Here is a 17,559-nt window from a genome sequence, read left to right on the forward strand (position 1 = left end):
AATCATTTGCTTAATATTCACTACCCTCTCACTACATGATTGTTTTCATATGGATCAAAGTTGGTTGATGACCATGCTAGAAAGTGTCTCTCAAACTTTCACAAGTTATCTCAAGGAGATTGTGTTGAAAACTCCACAACCTATTCCAAATTTAAAAATAAAGAATGAAAACAAAAAGGATAACATAACTTTATAAAATAATTTACTAAAGTGAAAAATAAAATTTTATTCGTTTCACTTATTTTCAGCAACTCCAATTTTGAGATAGATCTCTTTAGCCACAAACCCATGTTTGATCTAATCAATTTTGTTGCCCATCTTTTCTAATTGTAACATAAGGTTGAACGAGTGGGCAACACAAGGTGTCAAAAAATGTGCCAATAACATCTCAACAAACAAACAACTATAGAAAATTTCACGTCGTCTATTATGACTTAAATAATGTTATTTAACCCCACTTCGTCAATGGCCCCAATAAAGATGTCAACTATAAATTGTGTATTTTTTATTTACACCTCATAATCCAAAGCTTTCAAAAAAACATTGCTCGTTTAAAAGACACTATGATCACATTGACCAAAGGTTGATTTTTAGCATCCTTCCATCCATTGGAAATGATTGATACCATCATCTCAACCCACAAATTCTTAATGATCTTCAATGAATCTTCTACAAGTTTCACTCCTTTGCCACTAAAGCAATACACACCTCAAAACCTAGGCCCTTGTACCCTTTGGAGGGTCATTAATTTTCCTCTCCATATCTTGTCAATATGCTAAGAGAACAATGTTGACAGCCAAATCATTTGCATTGATGCATATTGCAATGAGTTGATCGACAATCTCTCAAAATTCAATTTTAAATGACTTCTCCAATTTCGTTGTCATATGTGTAGCAGGCTCTCTTCATGTGTGACCAAAAATAGGTGGCTCTTTACCACAACTTTAGGAATAGATGGACGAGGAGGTGTAATGTCCCCTTTATGAGCCACCAACACTGAGTTGGCAAACAACACATAGTGTATGTTGATTGGATCTATTGCCAACAGTTGGAAGTAGTTAGTCTTGCAGTTAGAATGTGGCTCAATCAACTAGTTGTTAAGAGTATCCTTAAATAGGTGGGATGCTGCAGTTATATCTTCCTTTTGGTTGTATGCTGCATCAATTACCTGCAATTAAGTTAGGAGTCATGCAATCAGTTAGCTCCTTGAAATCTTGGGGAATGATTGATCACTGGTCAATTAACCAGCAATAAATATGGGATTAATCCCCATTATTTGTGGATTGCTTAGGTTGAGAGTATAGGGAGCGTCGCAAATGATGAGGGAGTATCCTTTTTAAAATCAAAAACCTTTATTTGTGAGTGAAGTAGATAAAACCATAGAACCAAAAATATCCAAAGAATTCTGATTATACCCAATTTTTTGCGAATTGGTCCAAAACGATTGACTGTGATTTTCAACAATTGTTTCGCATTAAAATTGCATCTAGAACTTTAATCAATCTCCAACCAACCCGTGAAATGCTCAAAACCTGCAAAATGACAAAATATTTCATAAATAACACAAACCCATGATTTTTTTATGGCACAACTACAAATGAGAACTTGGGACATGCATAGAAAGCACAACTAGTTGCAAACTTTTTTAACACAAAGGTAAGCAAATTTTTTGTTGTTAACACTGCTGCAAATAAATACTCTTTCTTCATGTTATATAAATAGTATTTACACAAAATTCAACCACCCCATGCAACCAGATGAATAATTTGTTAAATAAAATTTTCAATGTATACATAAGAAACTTTCAATTTAAATTAACAAGATAAAAAACATTAAATCTATTTTATTTTGGTGGGGCTTCCAACCAAAGAGATAGTATTTTACATTATTCATACTTCATATGTTGTGTCTACTTTATCATGGTTTAATTTTATCTATATTCAGATGCTAGGATTTTTGTCAATGCCATCAATACACTATCGCACATGATTTAATTTTTTGTCTACTTATCTAGATCGAATGTGAAATAAAAATTTCAATGTAAACATCACAAGGATCTTTCAATTTAAAATAAACAAGATTAAAAACATTAAATCTATTCGACTTTGATGGGGCTTTCGTCCAAAGAGAGTAATTTGTTGTTATGAGGGGTAAATGGTCTATATTTTGAGGTTATATTTTAGCTCCTTGTCTCTACTTAATATTTTATGTCTACTTCTCATCTTGGTTTAATTTTGTGTCAAATTATTTTGATTTTCTGCATAACTAAATTGTCATTGTGAAAGTTGGTTGGTTATTTGGCCAAAACAGCATTTGATGGTCTATCTTTTTCTACAATGATAACCTTGTAAATTAGTTCTTTGGAAAAAAATAATATGTATTCCTAGTTAAATGGCTTGAATTTAATGCTAATTTAAGCTCTATGTTGCATCATTGCTTTGCTTGATGAATAAGACAATACTATAGTTTCATTTTTTTACAGTCTCAACATTAGAAGTGAAGAGGTAATGTTATGTGTAGATCATCTTTGTCTTCATAACATTTTATTCTTCTCTCATATTGTACAGAAACCCTTGGCTGCATAAAAACAACAGCCTGTTGTTTATATGTAACCCAGCATTGCACCAAGATATCCAAACTTTGTGCCATAATTTGGTCCTTGTGATTTTGTATGCTTATTTTGATATTATGTGTGTTTTGTGTCTATCTTCTACTTCTGCTTTATGAGTCAGTACTTTGACTAAATTTGAAAGTTTAAGTTTTTAACAAAGCGTTTGAATCTGACTTGGCTTTGTATCTTGAATCTTTCAAAATGCATATTTGTGACCATTTGACTCTCAACTGTTTGCCAATTTTTTCCCCAAAAGATTTTTGCTACTATGATCATAAAACAATACTTGAGGGAAGTTACACATGTTGCTTACAGCATATAATGGAGAATGGAAACCCTCACTAGCAATCATTATCATATGGTGACAGCAGGATAGAATTGGGTGTCTAAGGTCCAACAAGTATTCTGCTTCATCTTAGGATCCCAATCTATGTAACATCCATTGACTTATTTTGAATGATTCTTCTTTTGTGGATTGTCATAAGTTGTCAAAGGAATAAATAAGTCTTCTGTTATTAATCTTTCTATATTTATTTATTTATTTTAATGTTTTGAGGTAGGAATACTTCAGGAGGGGTCCTAATTGCTCTGGATTCTCTTCTTGCCAAAGGGATACTCGTTCCATAGGCATTTACTTATACTGTTCTCTAATATTTTAGAAAACTTTATATGTTGTCACAGGAGCATCCTTCTTGTCTGGGCAAGATTTGATGCCTTCTCTACGAATACCACACAAATGGACTTCTCAACTTTTTTAACGTGTTTTTAAATCTGATTTTTTTCCCAATTTATTCGCATTTAAATCCCCAATTTTAAAAAAAAACTTACTTTTAGTTTGCCAATTTTTTCCCCATTAGATTTTTGCTACTATGGACATAAACAATACTAGAGGAAAGTTACACGTGTTGCTTACAGCATATAATGGGGAATGAAAATCCTCACCAGCAATCATTATCATAAAGTAACAGCATAAAGAATTTGGTGTCTAAAGGTCCAACAAGCATTATGCTTCATCCTAGGATCCCAATCTATGTAACATCCAGTGACTTATTTTGAATGATTCTTCTTTTGTGGACTGTCATAAATTGTCAAATGAATAAATAAATCTTTGTTATTAGTCTTTCTATATTTTTGCATTAATTGGCTATCTTTCTATGATACATCAGAAGGAATTCTAATTGCTCAGGATACTCTTCTTGCCAATGGGTTACTTGTTTTATAAGCATTTGTTTCTTCTACTCTTTTCTAATATTTTAGAAAACTTAATAAATTGTCACAGTAGCAAACTTCTTGCCTGGGCAAACTTTGCTGCCTTCTCTAAGAATATACCACACAAATGGGCTTTCGCCCCACTATATGAGCTTGCATATTTCAAAACACATCCATTGCAAACCCAAAAAAATTCTCCACCACTTGGAATGTGTTATATAATGTCCACATACTTCCACAGTAATTAATTTGGGTCTGTTTTGAAGCAGAATTGGCTCACAATGCTGGAACTAGCTGCCATTGTAATCCCTATGGCAACAAGTTTGGAAAACCAAAAAAATTTTATCTAAAATCAAAGAAAATTCCCATATGATCTCCTTGGCAGCAAATGAGCTCTTACACGTGTAGGAATTGCAATCCAATTACTTTGGAACCTTCCATGATCAATTAATTTGGGTCTGTTTTGAAGCAGAATTGGCTCACAATGCTGGAACTAGCTGCCATTATAATCCCTATGGCAACAAGTTTGGAAAACCATAAAAATTTATCTACAATCAAAGAATATTCCTACATGATCTCCTTGGAAGCAAATGAGCTCTTACACGTGTAGGAATAGCAATCAACTTACTTTGGAACCTTCCCTGATCAATTAATTTGGGTCTGTTTTGAAGCAGAATTGGCTCACAATGCTGGAACTAGCTGCCATTGTAATCCCTATGGCAACAAGTTTGGAAAAACATAAAAATTTATCTACAATCAAAGAATATTCCTACATGATCTCCTTGGCAGCAAATGAGCTCTTACACGTAGGAATAGCAATCCAATTGTTTTGGAAGCAAAAATGAAAATAGAACAAGTGCATTTGATTTGTGTCTTCTGCTTTTTATATAAGTGAAAATGACTTTATTTTTGTGTTTCAATGTCTTTCGAGGTCAATTTTACAGTTAGGTTTTTGTAGGTTAAAAAGTCAAACTAGGTTTAAAAATATTTAAATTATGAAAAAAGGGCTGGTTCTTCTTGGGTTCGCTGTGCATACCACAGGATGTACCTCGGTTCCCCAAATTCGCTTCAGAGCTAATCCAAATGAATCTGGTCCATTATGTACGACTCTATTCTACCCATAGGGGACCCAGATCTTGGGCTTTTCCTGACTGAACCAATAACTTAGGATTTCAGCATTTTGAGAAAGCTTCTCCGAACATCTATAGGCTGTTGGTATAAAAAATACAATCCTTAACTGTTCATCTTGTTTGACCATACATAATAGGTTTCAAGCCTACCGCCTACCACATTTTATGATGGTAAAGGTTTTTTTATTACAACCATGCCCTTCACAACTGTTCGATGGCATGCTAGCATCGGGTCTCAAATAACTCATCTATGTATGCCCCACCATAAAAAGGACTAAGATATTTATTCAATAGACACAGCATTAAACTATGAAATTATTTGGTTGTAGCTTGTGGCTTTTTCCTATCCCATTTCAGAGGGAAGATAGTTGTTGCAATTGTCAAACATCCTCTCAACATCTACAGGGTGTTGGTGCCAATTGTTGAAGCTTTAGCAGCCATCTTGGTGGATCACGCCTGGCATGTTTCATGTGTATCACCGATTATATTCACAAAGATCTTGTTTGATCTATGGCCATGCTCTTCACAAATGATCAATGACCTGCCAGCAAGTGACTCAAACTACTGTTTGATGATCTCCTAGTAAGTGCCTCCAATCTTTATTCAACAGACACAGATATATACTCTGAAGCATTTTGACCATACCTTATGGATTTTTCTACATTATTTTTCAGTGAGAACATAGTTGTTGTAAGTGTTAAATAAAATGGTAGATATCCTGTGAGTCTCTGTTTTCTATCTTTATGTCAAAAAGGCTAAAATTGTTTCTATGGTTAATCTTACAGGTTTGCTCCTCACTTCTTAAAAACTACAAAATATTGCATATGATTCTATTCAGAGATTATAAAAAACAAAAGCATGCATTTCCAACTTGTTTGAGGAGGATAAAGGATTGTTAACCCATAGCGAGAAATATAAAAATGAAAAAGGCTAATTCTTAGATACAGCCTTGAGGAAAATATTAAAAAAATTAACACTTTTAGACTCCAGCTATTAAGCAGAGATGCCATATCATACCGCTTGAAATTTTACATAACTTGACAGAGCACATCAATTGCAGTCAGTACTTCCCCAAATACACATACATGCCATGGATGACCTTTAAAGTTCACAGCCATCAAATGTCCAGGATCACCACCATTCCACACATTATCTGCAGAAAATTGGGCAAAAGAAGATATTTAATTTCTTAGGTATTTGACATAGCTATTCGACCAACTTACCACCTCCATCAGTTAACACTTACAAAATGTGAAGTGAGTTGCCAAATCATCTTTCTTGTGGTTTAGTAAATTGGGTCCAATGACCCGGTTATGCATAAACTCTTGCTATGTGATACAATTTTTAATGAAGCAAACATTAGTCAACTTTGCAAAACAAATTAAATTCTTTCAAACTCAAATCAAATACACAAATACACGTACATCTTAAGTCTATCTACAAGTTTCATTTGACAGATTAAGCATGATCTAAAGGAGCATCAATGATGTTTGAATCTGATACTCCGTGTAGCTTCTTTTCTAACTTCTCCAATATAGGAATACATTAAATATACCATCCCATTCAATTGAAATAGGAAATTTGTCTGATGAACATAATCATTAAACCTGGAAAGAATAAAACATGAGAATACTATAGTTTATGTGCATCCTATCGAAATCTAAGTTATAAATAATTGATCTTCATGAATATTTAATTCAGTTGTCTGGCATTTCCTTGTTATTTATCTGACCACCAACTATCATTTGTCACTTGATTATCAGCAATTTGCTTTTGATACATTAAATAATCAACTTCAATTTTCTTCTTGTTAATTATAGATTATAACCAAGCTATTACAGTTATGTAGAAAATAAAGAAATTAAATAACAGTGTTGAATTTTTATGTCAAATATATTAGTGTACTGAGTACTCCGAAAATAAAATTGTGCTACCATAATCACTCTAGTTCAAAATCCATAATTACGAAAAAATTCACACCCATGCTATATATTACATTCACCATCATCAGTTGCTAAAAGAAAATCCCTGTGGCTTAGTAGTGTGCTATACCAATTTTTCATTTGAAATTGCAAGCGAATTCAAGCTTAATAGATACAAATATTTTGAGGTCACAAAATTTCCTTTGAAATTTGATGAAAGATTTTAAACTAAAATTTGCTTCAACACATACATGGATTAAATGCCAGGTGTTTGACATTAAATATGTTCACTTTTCTATATTTTGCAGCTCAGCAGCAAATTGGTATCAATATCCTCGATTCATTGTTCATGCGAGGCTAACAGGATCACCAACTGGTCCAACTGCCAGACAATCTAGGACTTATTTTGATCAATTTGAGATCAGAATGTCTGAAGTAGAGGAAGCTGATCTTTTAATTCACAAGCAAATGCATCCCATGTGCAAGCAACCTGTAATGGAGCAAATTCTGCCTCTGCTTCTGAGGAATGGTATTATACATATTTACAACGAGATTTACAACCATGAAAACACTGGACATCTAAAAGGCATCTGTCGACAAAGATTGGAAAGACTGCTCGCCAACTTAACACTGTGACTGCACGGCCAATTACATGTTCCCCTTTAAGGACTTCCATTTTTTTATCGGATCATTGTAAATTGCATTGAATGTTTTCCATTTTCACAGAATCCCCTGTAAAGAAAGGATGTCTTAAAGCCTCTTGAGCTGTCAGTCGTTCCATGGGCTCAAATTTTAGAAGAGATTGCAGCAAATCTATAAGATTAAGGAGACCAACTGAGTGATCTACATGAGGCAAGATCAAATTCTGCAGCAAGAAATCACAAATATGATATCATTATCACCTAAAAGTCATAATCTTCTCGACAAGCCAATTATGTGATGTCCAGGTACACCTGTTTGATAAAATGATAAGGGCATACCTTTAAACTTGACAATTCCCTCACTGCTCGAATGCTTCTGCTAGAAGATGCTCCTTCTGGCCAATCCAACCGTTTTCCATGTCTAAAATATTTTGCATGTCTACCACTGTTCACAGGATAGTGTTTGATACTCTTGATTTAGTACAACCAAAGCATAAAATCAACATGTGAAGAAATATATGACCAGATGGCACCTAAGAAACCAAAGTTATGTAACAGTCCTCATGCAAAAATCAGGAAACATACTCTGCTTTCTTTATCATGTTTCTAGGCAACGGCCCAAACACTTTCTCCATCATTGCAAGGTGTTCCAAGTCTTCATGTGTCTGAAACAATGTATCTCCCTAAACATTCAAAAAATGGATGCCATAAATATCAATAAATGACAGATTTATATTTATTATGCAAATAAAATCTTCTTATGATGATAAGTTACCGAGCAAAGTTCCACAAGTATGCATCCAACACTCCAAATATCACAAGGGTAGTTCCATTCAAGACCTGTTAAGAATTATCAGTGATCAACATAAGAAGGGCCGAGGTTTTAATATCATAGAACTAGGTTTTAATATCATAGAACTAGACAATGGATATAATGGGTTTGTAACACTGTTCAATTACATACTTTCCACGTTTGAGTTTTTATTTCCACCCCATTCTTACCCAAAATAACTTCAGGAGCTCGATAATGCCTGGTTGAGATAACACTTGTATGCTCTTCTTCCTCAAATGTCGCACTTCCAAAATCTATTAACTTTATTTCCCTCGATTGTGGCAAATGCATGAAATTGTTTTGTGCTGACCTCTTTAAACCCTTCTACAGAGAGAAGACAGCCAAAGTATTGCCAATTAGAACATGTTCCCTTTGCAGATGTTAGTAACAGTGGAAATCAGAGGCAGCTACGTGAGTATTCATTTTGAGAAAAACTCAGATGTTCTGCACTCAATAAATCCCCATATATTAATCATTATAGGGGACAGACAAGTCGCCAAGAACAATCAAAATTAACGCTAATCCCTCATTAACTACCTTGTAATCTCGAATCTTCACAAAGTCTGAAGAAACAAAAAGTATATTTTCAGGCTTTAAATCCGTATGGACAAGTTTCAAATCATGCATATCTGCCACATATCATTGGCAAACCGCAATATTAGATTAAATAAATCATTTACAACTATTAGCGCCCTAACTCATCAATGCAAATGATTGATTAACCAATCTAAATAAAGAACTTAGCATATCCTTTTACCTTAAGACAACATAATAAACAGGAAAATAAGGAATGGATTATCTAACATCCTAATTGTAATGCAGGAAGGAAAAGTTATCAAATGAAGCTCAAGCTTAATCATGTACAAAGAACTAAGATATTAATTGAGTTCAAGTATTGTCTACGCACATGCTACTGATTCCAGAAGCTGTCTTCCAATCTCTCGGACAAGATCAATAGGAAAGGGGCGATAATTGTTTTTTTTAAGATAATCATATAAGCTTGGTCCAAGCTTCTCAAAAACCTGTTAAGAGCAGTTGCATACATCCAATAAATCTTTTCAGGTCAAAGGAAAAGAAAAGCAGCTGTGTACTGACACTAACAATGACTTAAAAGAACCAATTTAAGGACTCTCAAGGTGCCATATGCCTAACCCAAAACATCAAGCAATATACCAAAATACTCACAATACAAGTGTGATTCCGATATTCAAACCACTCCCGCATTTGCACACAACTAAATGAAAAAGGCCAACTCCAATAATATAATTAATTATACAGTTTTTCAAAAATTATAATTATAATGAATCAATGATTAAGACTAATAATATCTTTGAAATAGACGTTTTATCATACCGCTTGCCAGTTTTATCGTGCTTGCCAACTTCATGGAGCACATTAATTTCCATCATTGCTTCCTCTTGGAACTTCTGTAATCCACGGGTGACTTTTATGGCTACAATATCATTTGATTTCCTGTCCCAACATTCCAAGACCTGTCCGAATGCACCTGTAACATGTGCATTTTAGCTTCTCTTTAGATTTTAAATTGGAATAGCTTTGATATTTCCACATTGAACATTCTGATGCATGTTTGAAAGCGACCATGCTGTATCCACTTTTAATTCCAATACAGTTGTTCCAAACATGTCTAACAAGATTGCCACAAAATTGCACCATATAATAAAATTATTTAACAAGTCTGTAATCTGCCAAGCAAAACCATGTTATTTACCTTGACCCATTTTACTGAGTATTTTATCTGCACAATGCAGAGAAAAAAAAGACACAGGAGAGGAAAGAAATGCTCATCAGGTTGAAACCAAAAAAAAACCTAAGTCCTCAATTTCAAAAATGCCAGGAGATCTACAGTAGCAAAAAATCATATAGAAAATAAGAGTGCACGATTAAATAAGTTGTTACATCGAGAGGTCAAATTATCTCCAAGAGCAAACACATAATGGCCTTCTTTGTCATCTTGACGCCGTGGAGGAGATAAATATTGAGAAAGCTGTTGATTTCCTTTAGATTTCACAGAAAAAGCGAGAAGGGGTGGTTCTGCTGCATTCACATCCTGTTTTATGTTTGCAACAACCTGCCCGCTAAAATCTAGGGTTTCCTGAGCCTACACAATGCCATTTATTAAGAAAAAATCAATGATTAAAATCAACCAATTGAAACTTACAATTCTGAGAATTGAAAATATATCTCTTGAGAACTGAAGAATCATTCATTAGAATTAACCCCTTATGACATACATCTGTGACAATTGATTATTCTTGCCCATTTGAATGAACCAATTAAATCCTACAATTCTGAGAATTGAAAACTCTCGCCCATTACAAAATTAAACAATTAAATCCTAGAACTCTGAGAATTAAAAACCATGCCTCGCTAGTCAATTAACCAGTTAATATTACAACTCTGAGAATTGATAACAATTAACTCATTAACGAAAAATTTCACCAATTGAATCACATCCTGCAACTCCAAGACCCTCAAACTTCACCAGTTGAATTACATCATACAAATCTGTGAATTGAAAAGTTTCACTCATTTAAAATTTAAAATTAACCTATAATTCTAAGAGATGAGCTTTACCATAGACAACTAATCAATAATCATATAATTCTGAGAATTGGTAGAAAAGAAAATCTCTAGCTAAAATTAAAAATTAAAACTAATCAAACCCAACATTCTGAGAAATGAATTATTTTTTAAAATCATTAACTAGATTTGAAAACTAACTGATTAAATCCTACAAATTCTAGGAACTGAAAAGTTTGCTCACTAAAATAATAAATTGACCTTTTATATCATTCCGTTTCAAGAACCAAAACTCCTTATTCATTGAGAATTGACCAAATTAATCATTCAATTATGAGAATGTGAAATTTTAAAAACAAATTTACTCATGAAACCAAGAACATTAGAATCTTGGGATGGAAAAAAATTCGTGCAAGTTTACGGGCTTATGAGTCACTAAAATATAAAGATACAACTACAAGATTCAGTATTTTAAAAAGATGGAATTAAAAAAAAAAAATACCTTATGACCCGATGGAAGCACATCCCACGACGATGTCAGCTTCCGCCGCTTCCTCGCAGGGTGATCACATAGATGGGGTGTAACACAGGCCATGGCAGTGTTTCTTCGAGCTCTAGGGTTTATAGAGTCTGTAAATTTCTGTGGTTTGAATCAATTTGCAAAAGCGAGGGCTTCAATCCAAAGAACCCTTGGGCAAAACGGAATGCAAGATAAGGTCTGGGATTCTGTTCTTTCGCTTCTTTTTTTTATAGGTCATCCATTATTATTAATAGAAATAATATTTCCAACAAGCCGACAATAATAATTCACAGCTGGAGTTAATTTACTCCTGCCCGCATTTCCAAGCTGTTTTTCAGGGTGTTATAATTTAGGTTGGAGATCAATTCTTTCCACTTGCCTTTATTTGATGGTGGGCTTGTTCAAGTTGAGTGTGTCACCTTGAGAGTTTATAAAGATTATTAGAAAAAAAAATTATAGTTTTGATAGTTTATTATGAGTATTTCTTTTAATTGAGATTTTTTTCAAAATTTTAATTATATTTTACTATATCAATACAATTATAAACAAGAGACGCAAAGCGTAAGTTCCTGTCGATTGTTAGGTGAGTTAGATTAGTGTTGAAGTTTAATTGCAGAAGACAATGTTCAGAATCATGTAATAACAAGTCTTAAATACATTATACATTGATAAAATTAGATGTTAGAGTTGTATATTATACATAAATTCAATTTATTATGAGGAGATAACATAAATTTTCGGAGCTCATAGAATTGTCAAAGTTATACATGCTAATTGTTACAAACTTGCATGCCTTTGCATTCAACTCCTGTTTGAGACAATTGTATTCTATTGTGATCTACGAATTCTATCTTGTGTCTTCTGTTAAAAAAAATAAAAAATAGAGCAAACGTAATTGAATCATTTGGATGCTAAACCATCTTTTTCTTGCATCTAGTTAAAAAATAGATAGAAAATTAATATATAGTATAAAGGCAAAAATGTTTTATATTGTTTAGGTTAGAGTAATACCAAATAGAAGAGCAAGCAATTGTTAAACTTGAACTTACAAGCCAACAAATACAAATTACAAATTATTGATACAAGCTGCTATAAAATTGACCACCTCAGTTTTAGCAAACTAATTGGGAAAATTTAATCCGATAACTATGCTAGAAAGAAGTGATACATGTTTGAAAAATCCATACTTGTTTATACATGGAGATGTTAGAGGAATTTCTAGCAACTACATTGTTGAATTTAAACATGTGGCCATGACAAAAATTTCACCATCTTGCCTTTATGTAATTATGGAATTAGAAAACAAAGCAATTGAATGGCTTTAGTGAGGTATAGAGCAAAGGGGTAGGAAGACAAATAATGGAACACTTCAACAAGAAGCGCATTGAACATAGAAATCATTTAGCCCAAAACGATATGAAATATATCTACTAATATAGGAATGAAATAAAACATGAGCACAATCACTTTTCATGAAGAGAATGTTTTATCTAAAGAAGCAAATCCAATGTGATTGTTGTTGACAAGGCTAATTTCTTTTAACAAATAGCTTGCATAAATATGTATTAAGAAGAAATTTCATGGTTTGAAAAAGTGTCAGAACTATGATTAACTGGAGATTTAATCTTAAAGACAAATTTGATATTTTCTAGTTATAATACTTATGGCAAAGACATGATTTCTTTTTTGTTTTGGTAGTGATTATTATTTATTTTAATTATGTCTAGTTGTTCTCAAAATTATAATAAAATTAAATGAGAATCAAAGAAACAAACAACCAGGGAGGACAAAGAATTGGTTAAAGCTCTAAAATGTGTATCAATGAAGCCATCTTCCCAGATATTATTTGCGATTGATATGACAATATCTATATGTAATGGTTGATAAAACTTTATAAGATTGGGGATCTCCATCTAGGGAACAAAGGGCATCAAATGAAATAATACACTTTCTGTATAGAAATAATAGAGCTGAAACATGGGTTTTCATGGGTTTTCAACTTAGCCAATCAAACTACATTAGATTTCTAAAGTATATTCTATTTGTCTTTTAAATAAATAAAATGACTAGTAATTTCTTAGAATAGTTTTAAATTTTATAAAATATAAAAGTAGAAGATAGATGTGAGGAAGCAAATGTATCCATTTGCAACAAATAAACTATTATGTTTTTAGGAATCCTAAGTGACAAAGCATATTGTCCTCAGTGCATGCTTTAATCAAATTTTAATTTTCAAGTTTATAGCAAGAATCATTTTTGACCAAGGGATGACCAAGGAATAAATATAATAAAATATTATTCCATTGTCCATTGAATGTTTCGTGCACAAAGGGGATGCATAGAACAATAATTATTTCAATAGAAAGTAAATTTCTGACAATTTTAGTAGAGTCAAAAAGTGACAAATTTAGAAGGTAAATTTAACACTCAAATTACAAGTGGAGCAATAGATATACAAAACATGCACTGTCACTTTATGTGAGGGAAGACTAAAATAAAGCCATATATATTTACTATGAGCAAGAAGAAATAAAAAGCAGAAAGGAGTGAAATAAAAAACAAATTACTATTAAGGGATTTTGTTTCTATTTCTTGTGCTCATAGTAAATATTTAAATAGTTTGACATCATTTAGATTAAAATTTCAAGAATCTGACAACAAAAACAAAATTTCTTCAATGATTATCTAAATTATTATTTTTCAGTAGTATTCGCTTCTAATAAAAAACATAATATGGTATAGATCATTTTTAAAAATAATTTTAATTTTAAATTTTCTTCAAACAATTCTTATTTTCTTAAAATTTTATTTTTATTTATTTTAAAAGTTTGTTTTAATCATACATATTCTAAATAAAAATTGTACTACTTAAAATTTAAAAAAATTAAAGAAATAAGAATTGTTTAAAATAAATTAAAATTAAAAAAATATATTTGAAAAATTATTTGATAATTGTTAAAATATTATTTAATATTAATAATGAAATAATAATAAAAATATAAAAAAAAAAAATTAAATTTTAAAAGGAAGAAATATTAGAATATTAAATAGATCGTCAAAATCGTAATTCTTTATCCCTTCCCATACATGGTACAAAATTTGCCAAAGAAACGTATAATAACATTATCTAGTTAATTCCTACCTTAATAGGTATCCTGATTTGTTGGTATGTTTCTTTTTAAATGAAAATGTTTGAGGGTTGGTAATTTCCTGAGAAACCATGTGTATGAAAAAAATAGTTGTCAAAAGCCTTTAAAGACAACTGTAGCAAGTTTCTATGCAACTTCTCAATGCTTAGGGTAAAACATATTTGTCGATGACACAATAAATGCAAACAGAGAAGCTGAAGGTGAGAGGGGATGCAGTGAGGAAGAGAAACTGAAAATGGATTCCTTGCTGCTGACAGGAGATTGAGGTGAAAATTCCCTCCAGTCCAATCTCTATTTGATTACAACAGTCAAAAATACCTGTGCAACTAAAAATTTTGGCAAGTGAAAGAAAGGATTGATACGGCTTTGAGCAAGATATTATAATTTTCTGGTGTTTCTTTTCCTTGGACCTATGGATTAAAAGGGGCTTTAATTTTGTCTTTCAACTTTCAAGCCAGAAGAATTCACCTTCTTGCTAGATTTGCAGAAGTGGGATTTTTGAGCTTTTGAAGGTGAGTCATGAGCAAACACTTTGGCTAAGTTTAGAATTTAAATTAAAACTCTTGTATTAGGTGTGCAGAGTTTGAGCTTAGTGGAAGACATATTTAGGGTTTCTTTTTTAAGTCACTCTATTTGTAGGAACTAACAAAGTTTTTTTACATACTGTCTAGAAATTGGATGCTCATGCAACAAAATTCAAGAAATGAAAAAGGCTCTTTGAAATAAAGAGGAAGCATAGGAAAAAATAAAAATACAAATCAACACAATTCAAAGAATAACTCACGAGTTCAAAGTGATTGAAATAGGTTGGAAATTTTGCGTATGACAGTGTTCAGTGTGATTGGACAGAGAATTCTTGAACAGGTCGGGAATTCTGGGTATGATGTTTGGTACTAATATGTAATTGTTTAAAAGCTAACATTTACTATTTCGTAAATGTCTTTTCTTCATCTCAACAATTCGAGAATGCTCTAGACATGCATTCAATATGCAATTAACTACACTACATGCCCTTTATTTTATTTTTTAGATTTTTGTACTTCTTGTACTTCCTCTTATTAATGGAGATAAGATAACTACAGCCATTCTTAGATCTTAGATTTTTTTTTGCCTTTAATCTTTACGCACAATTAATACATTCAACTAAATACATAAAATTTAACAGCCATTCTTAGATCTCGTTAGATTTTTTTTTGCCTTTAATCTTTACACACAATTAATACATTCAACTAAATACATAAAATTTTAAAATTTAATTATTATTTTCCTTCACTATTGTTACCCGTTTCAACCAATAAAAAAAAAAGTAAATATTTTAGTTTAAATTATTAAAATCTTTACAAATTTGGGAACTATAGGAAAGCAAATAAATTTTTTAAATCATGTAACATAATTGGTCAAATGAATTGAAAAATTATAAATCAAAATATCATAATAGTTTATCAACTGTTATATCAATAATTAGAAGTACAATCGTCACACACACATTTCCAATGAGGAAACCATCACAATCTCCTTAAATTCATAATTTAGTTGCATTTTATGAATCAGAATATCATAATTGTTTATCAATGCTATATCAATAATTAGAAGTACAATCTATCGATAATAATACAATGACAAATGAAATTAATAGGCTTACCAGGCAAAGACCAGAGCAGAGCATCAATTCAAATATTATATTTACACTATCAATGTTAGCGCTGACATCTGCACCTCCTCTCAAATCGATTATAAATACATCAAACTGCAATTGAAAAGATCAAACAATCAACCTCATCAGCCATGGCCAATGAAGAGCAGAAACCCCAACCTCTACAGGGGTGCGTAGCCATTGTGATAGGCGCATCAGGGGGCATAGGAAGAGAGATCACGATCCACCTGGCCCTAAAAGGAGCCAAAATCCTGCTAATTTACTCTTCAAATCCACAAAAGGCAGAGGAAGTGGCGGCCACAATAAACTCTGACACCTCTGTTACAGCAGCAATTGCCTTCAGGGCCGACATTTCCGACCCTGCACAAGTGATCGGCCTATTTAACAAGGCAGAGGAGGCGTTTGGGCCAGTCCACATAATCGTAAACAGTGCAGGTGTAATGGACACCAAATATTCGTCCCTGGCGGAGATTTCAGAACAAGATTGGGACAAAACCTTTAACATTAATTGCAAAGGGGCTTTTCTCTATTCCAAAGAGGCAGCAAAGCGGTTGGTGCATGGTGGCAGGGGGCGGATTATAAATATAACTACTTCGCTTGTGGGGGCTCTGATGCCCGGATACGCAGCTTATGCGGCCTCTAAGGCGGTCGTGGAGACCATGACCAAGATTTTGGCCAAAGAGTTGAGGGGCACAAAGATTATTGTGAATTGCGTGGCTCCGGGCCCCATTGCTACGGAATTTTTTTTTGCAGGTAAGAGCGAGGCCGTCATTAAAGCTATTGAAGGACGGAGTCCCCTTGAGCAATTGGGTGTTGTGCAAGATGTGGCTCCACTGGTTGGATTTCTGGCCAGTGATGAAGGGGAATGGGTTAATGCCCAGGTCGTTCGCGTAAATTGACATACATTGTCAAGAAAATGTCAAAGTCATGGCTCTGGTTCTTAGTTGTTGTGCACCTTATCATCGAACATCGTTCTGGAATCATCCAACCTTCTGGAATCATCGGCAATAATTTTTAAACACTAATAAAATTATTATAAATAAAAAATATTCAGCGGCATTAACCAATCATAATTAGAATAAATAGTTTTATTTGAATTATCAATTCATTTAAATATGAAAACATTAGCATAAGATAAAATGTTTAAAAAATACTTCATGCTTATTGGACAGTTTAAAATATTATATGCATCTAACGGATGCGATAGTATCCTACCTGTCGGCAGGAACTAAAAATATGAAAAGTTCAAAAATACGTTATTCTCATTGGACAACTCAAAATAAGAATTGCATCGTTGTATCCTGTTGGCACGGGAGGAACTAATAATAAATTTCTTATAAATTAAAT

At 32.7% G+C, this 17,559-nt stretch overlaps 2 protein-coding genes and 1 long non-coding RNA gene across 5 annotated transcripts; 1 reads left to right on the forward strand and 2 right to left on the reverse strand.

Moving 5' to 3' along the window:
- Window positions 1-461: 461 nt before the first annotated feature.
- LOC131039233 (uncharacterized) lies at window positions 462-6,115 on the reverse strand. Its single transcript, XR_009104611.2, has 3 exons — window positions 5,968-6,115; window positions 1,416-1,532; window positions 462-1,168 (listed from the first exon to the last, which is right to left on the reverse strand). It is a non-coding gene; the product is annotated as an uncharacterized LOC131039233 (long non-coding RNA).
- Window positions 6,116-6,889: 774 nt separating this feature from the next.
- On the reverse strand, window positions 6,890-11,772 carry LOC131039214 (serine/threonine-protein kinase AFC2). Of its 3 annotated transcripts, none has more exons than XM_059213079.1 (12): window positions 11,392-11,772; window positions 10,266-10,467; window positions 10,078-10,104; window positions 9,699-9,852; window positions 9,531-9,579; window positions 9,253-9,367; window positions 8,883-8,974; window positions 8,516-8,666; window positions 8,289-8,353; window positions 8,099-8,196; window positions 7,853-7,958; window positions 6,890-7,737 (listed from the first exon to the last, which is right to left on the reverse strand). In XM_059213079.1, the coding sequence occupies exons 1-12, from the start codon at window positions 11,482-11,484 to the stop codon at window positions 7,561-7,563; spliced, it is 1,329 nt and encodes a 442-aa protein (XP_059069062.1). In that variant the 5' UTR covers window positions 11,485-11,772; the 3' UTR covers window positions 6,890-7,560. The 3 variants fall into 3 exon arrangements, with proteins under 3 accessions (XP_059069062.1, XP_059069061.1, XP_059069063.1); XM_059213078.1 differs by having other exon boundaries at window positions 8,516-8,669; window positions 11,392-11,769; XM_059213080.1 differs by lacking the exon at window positions 10,078-10,104 and having other exon boundaries at window positions 8,516-8,669; window positions 11,392-11,767.
- Window positions 11,483-17,111, forward strand: LOC131055021 (short-chain type dehydrogenase/reductase-like). Its single transcript, XM_057989630.2, has 2 exons — window positions 11,483-11,605; window positions 16,320-17,111. Exons 1-2 carry the CDS (start codon window positions 11,483-11,485, stop codon window positions 17,109-17,111), a joined length of 915 nt encoding a protein of 304 aa, XP_057845613.2.
- The last annotated feature ends 448 nt before the right edge of the window (window positions 17,112-17,559 follow it).

This window comes from Cryptomeria japonica, chromosome 10, assembly GCF_030272615.1.
Source record: "Cryptomeria japonica chromosome 10, Sugi_1.0, whole genome shotgun sequence".
In the NCBI taxonomy this organism is placed as follows: Eukaryota; Viridiplantae; Streptophyta; class Pinopsida; order Cupressales; family Cupressaceae; genus Cryptomeria; species Cryptomeria japonica.

Coding starts and splice junctions, on each gene's coding strand:
- LOC131055021 (XM_057989630.2), top strand. CDS start 11,483: ATGGCAGTGTTTCTTCGAGCTCTAGGGTTTATAGAGTCTGTAAATTTC. Junction 11,606..16,319: donor AAAACGGAATGCAAGATAAG/GTCTGGGATTCT, acceptor GCAATTGAAAAG/ATCAAACAATCAACCTCATC.
- LOC131039214 (XM_059213078.1), bottom strand. CDS start 11,484: ATGGCCTGTGTTACACCCCATCTATGTGATCACCCTGCGAGGAAGCGG. Junction 8,975..9,252: donor GCTTCTGGAATCAGTAGCAT/GTGCGTAGACAA, acceptor GATATGTGGCAG/ATATGCATGATTTGAAACTT. Junction 8,197..8,288: donor TACTTGTGGAACTTTGCTCG/GTAACTTATCAT, acceptor TTGAATGTTTAG/GGAGATACATTGTTTCAGAC.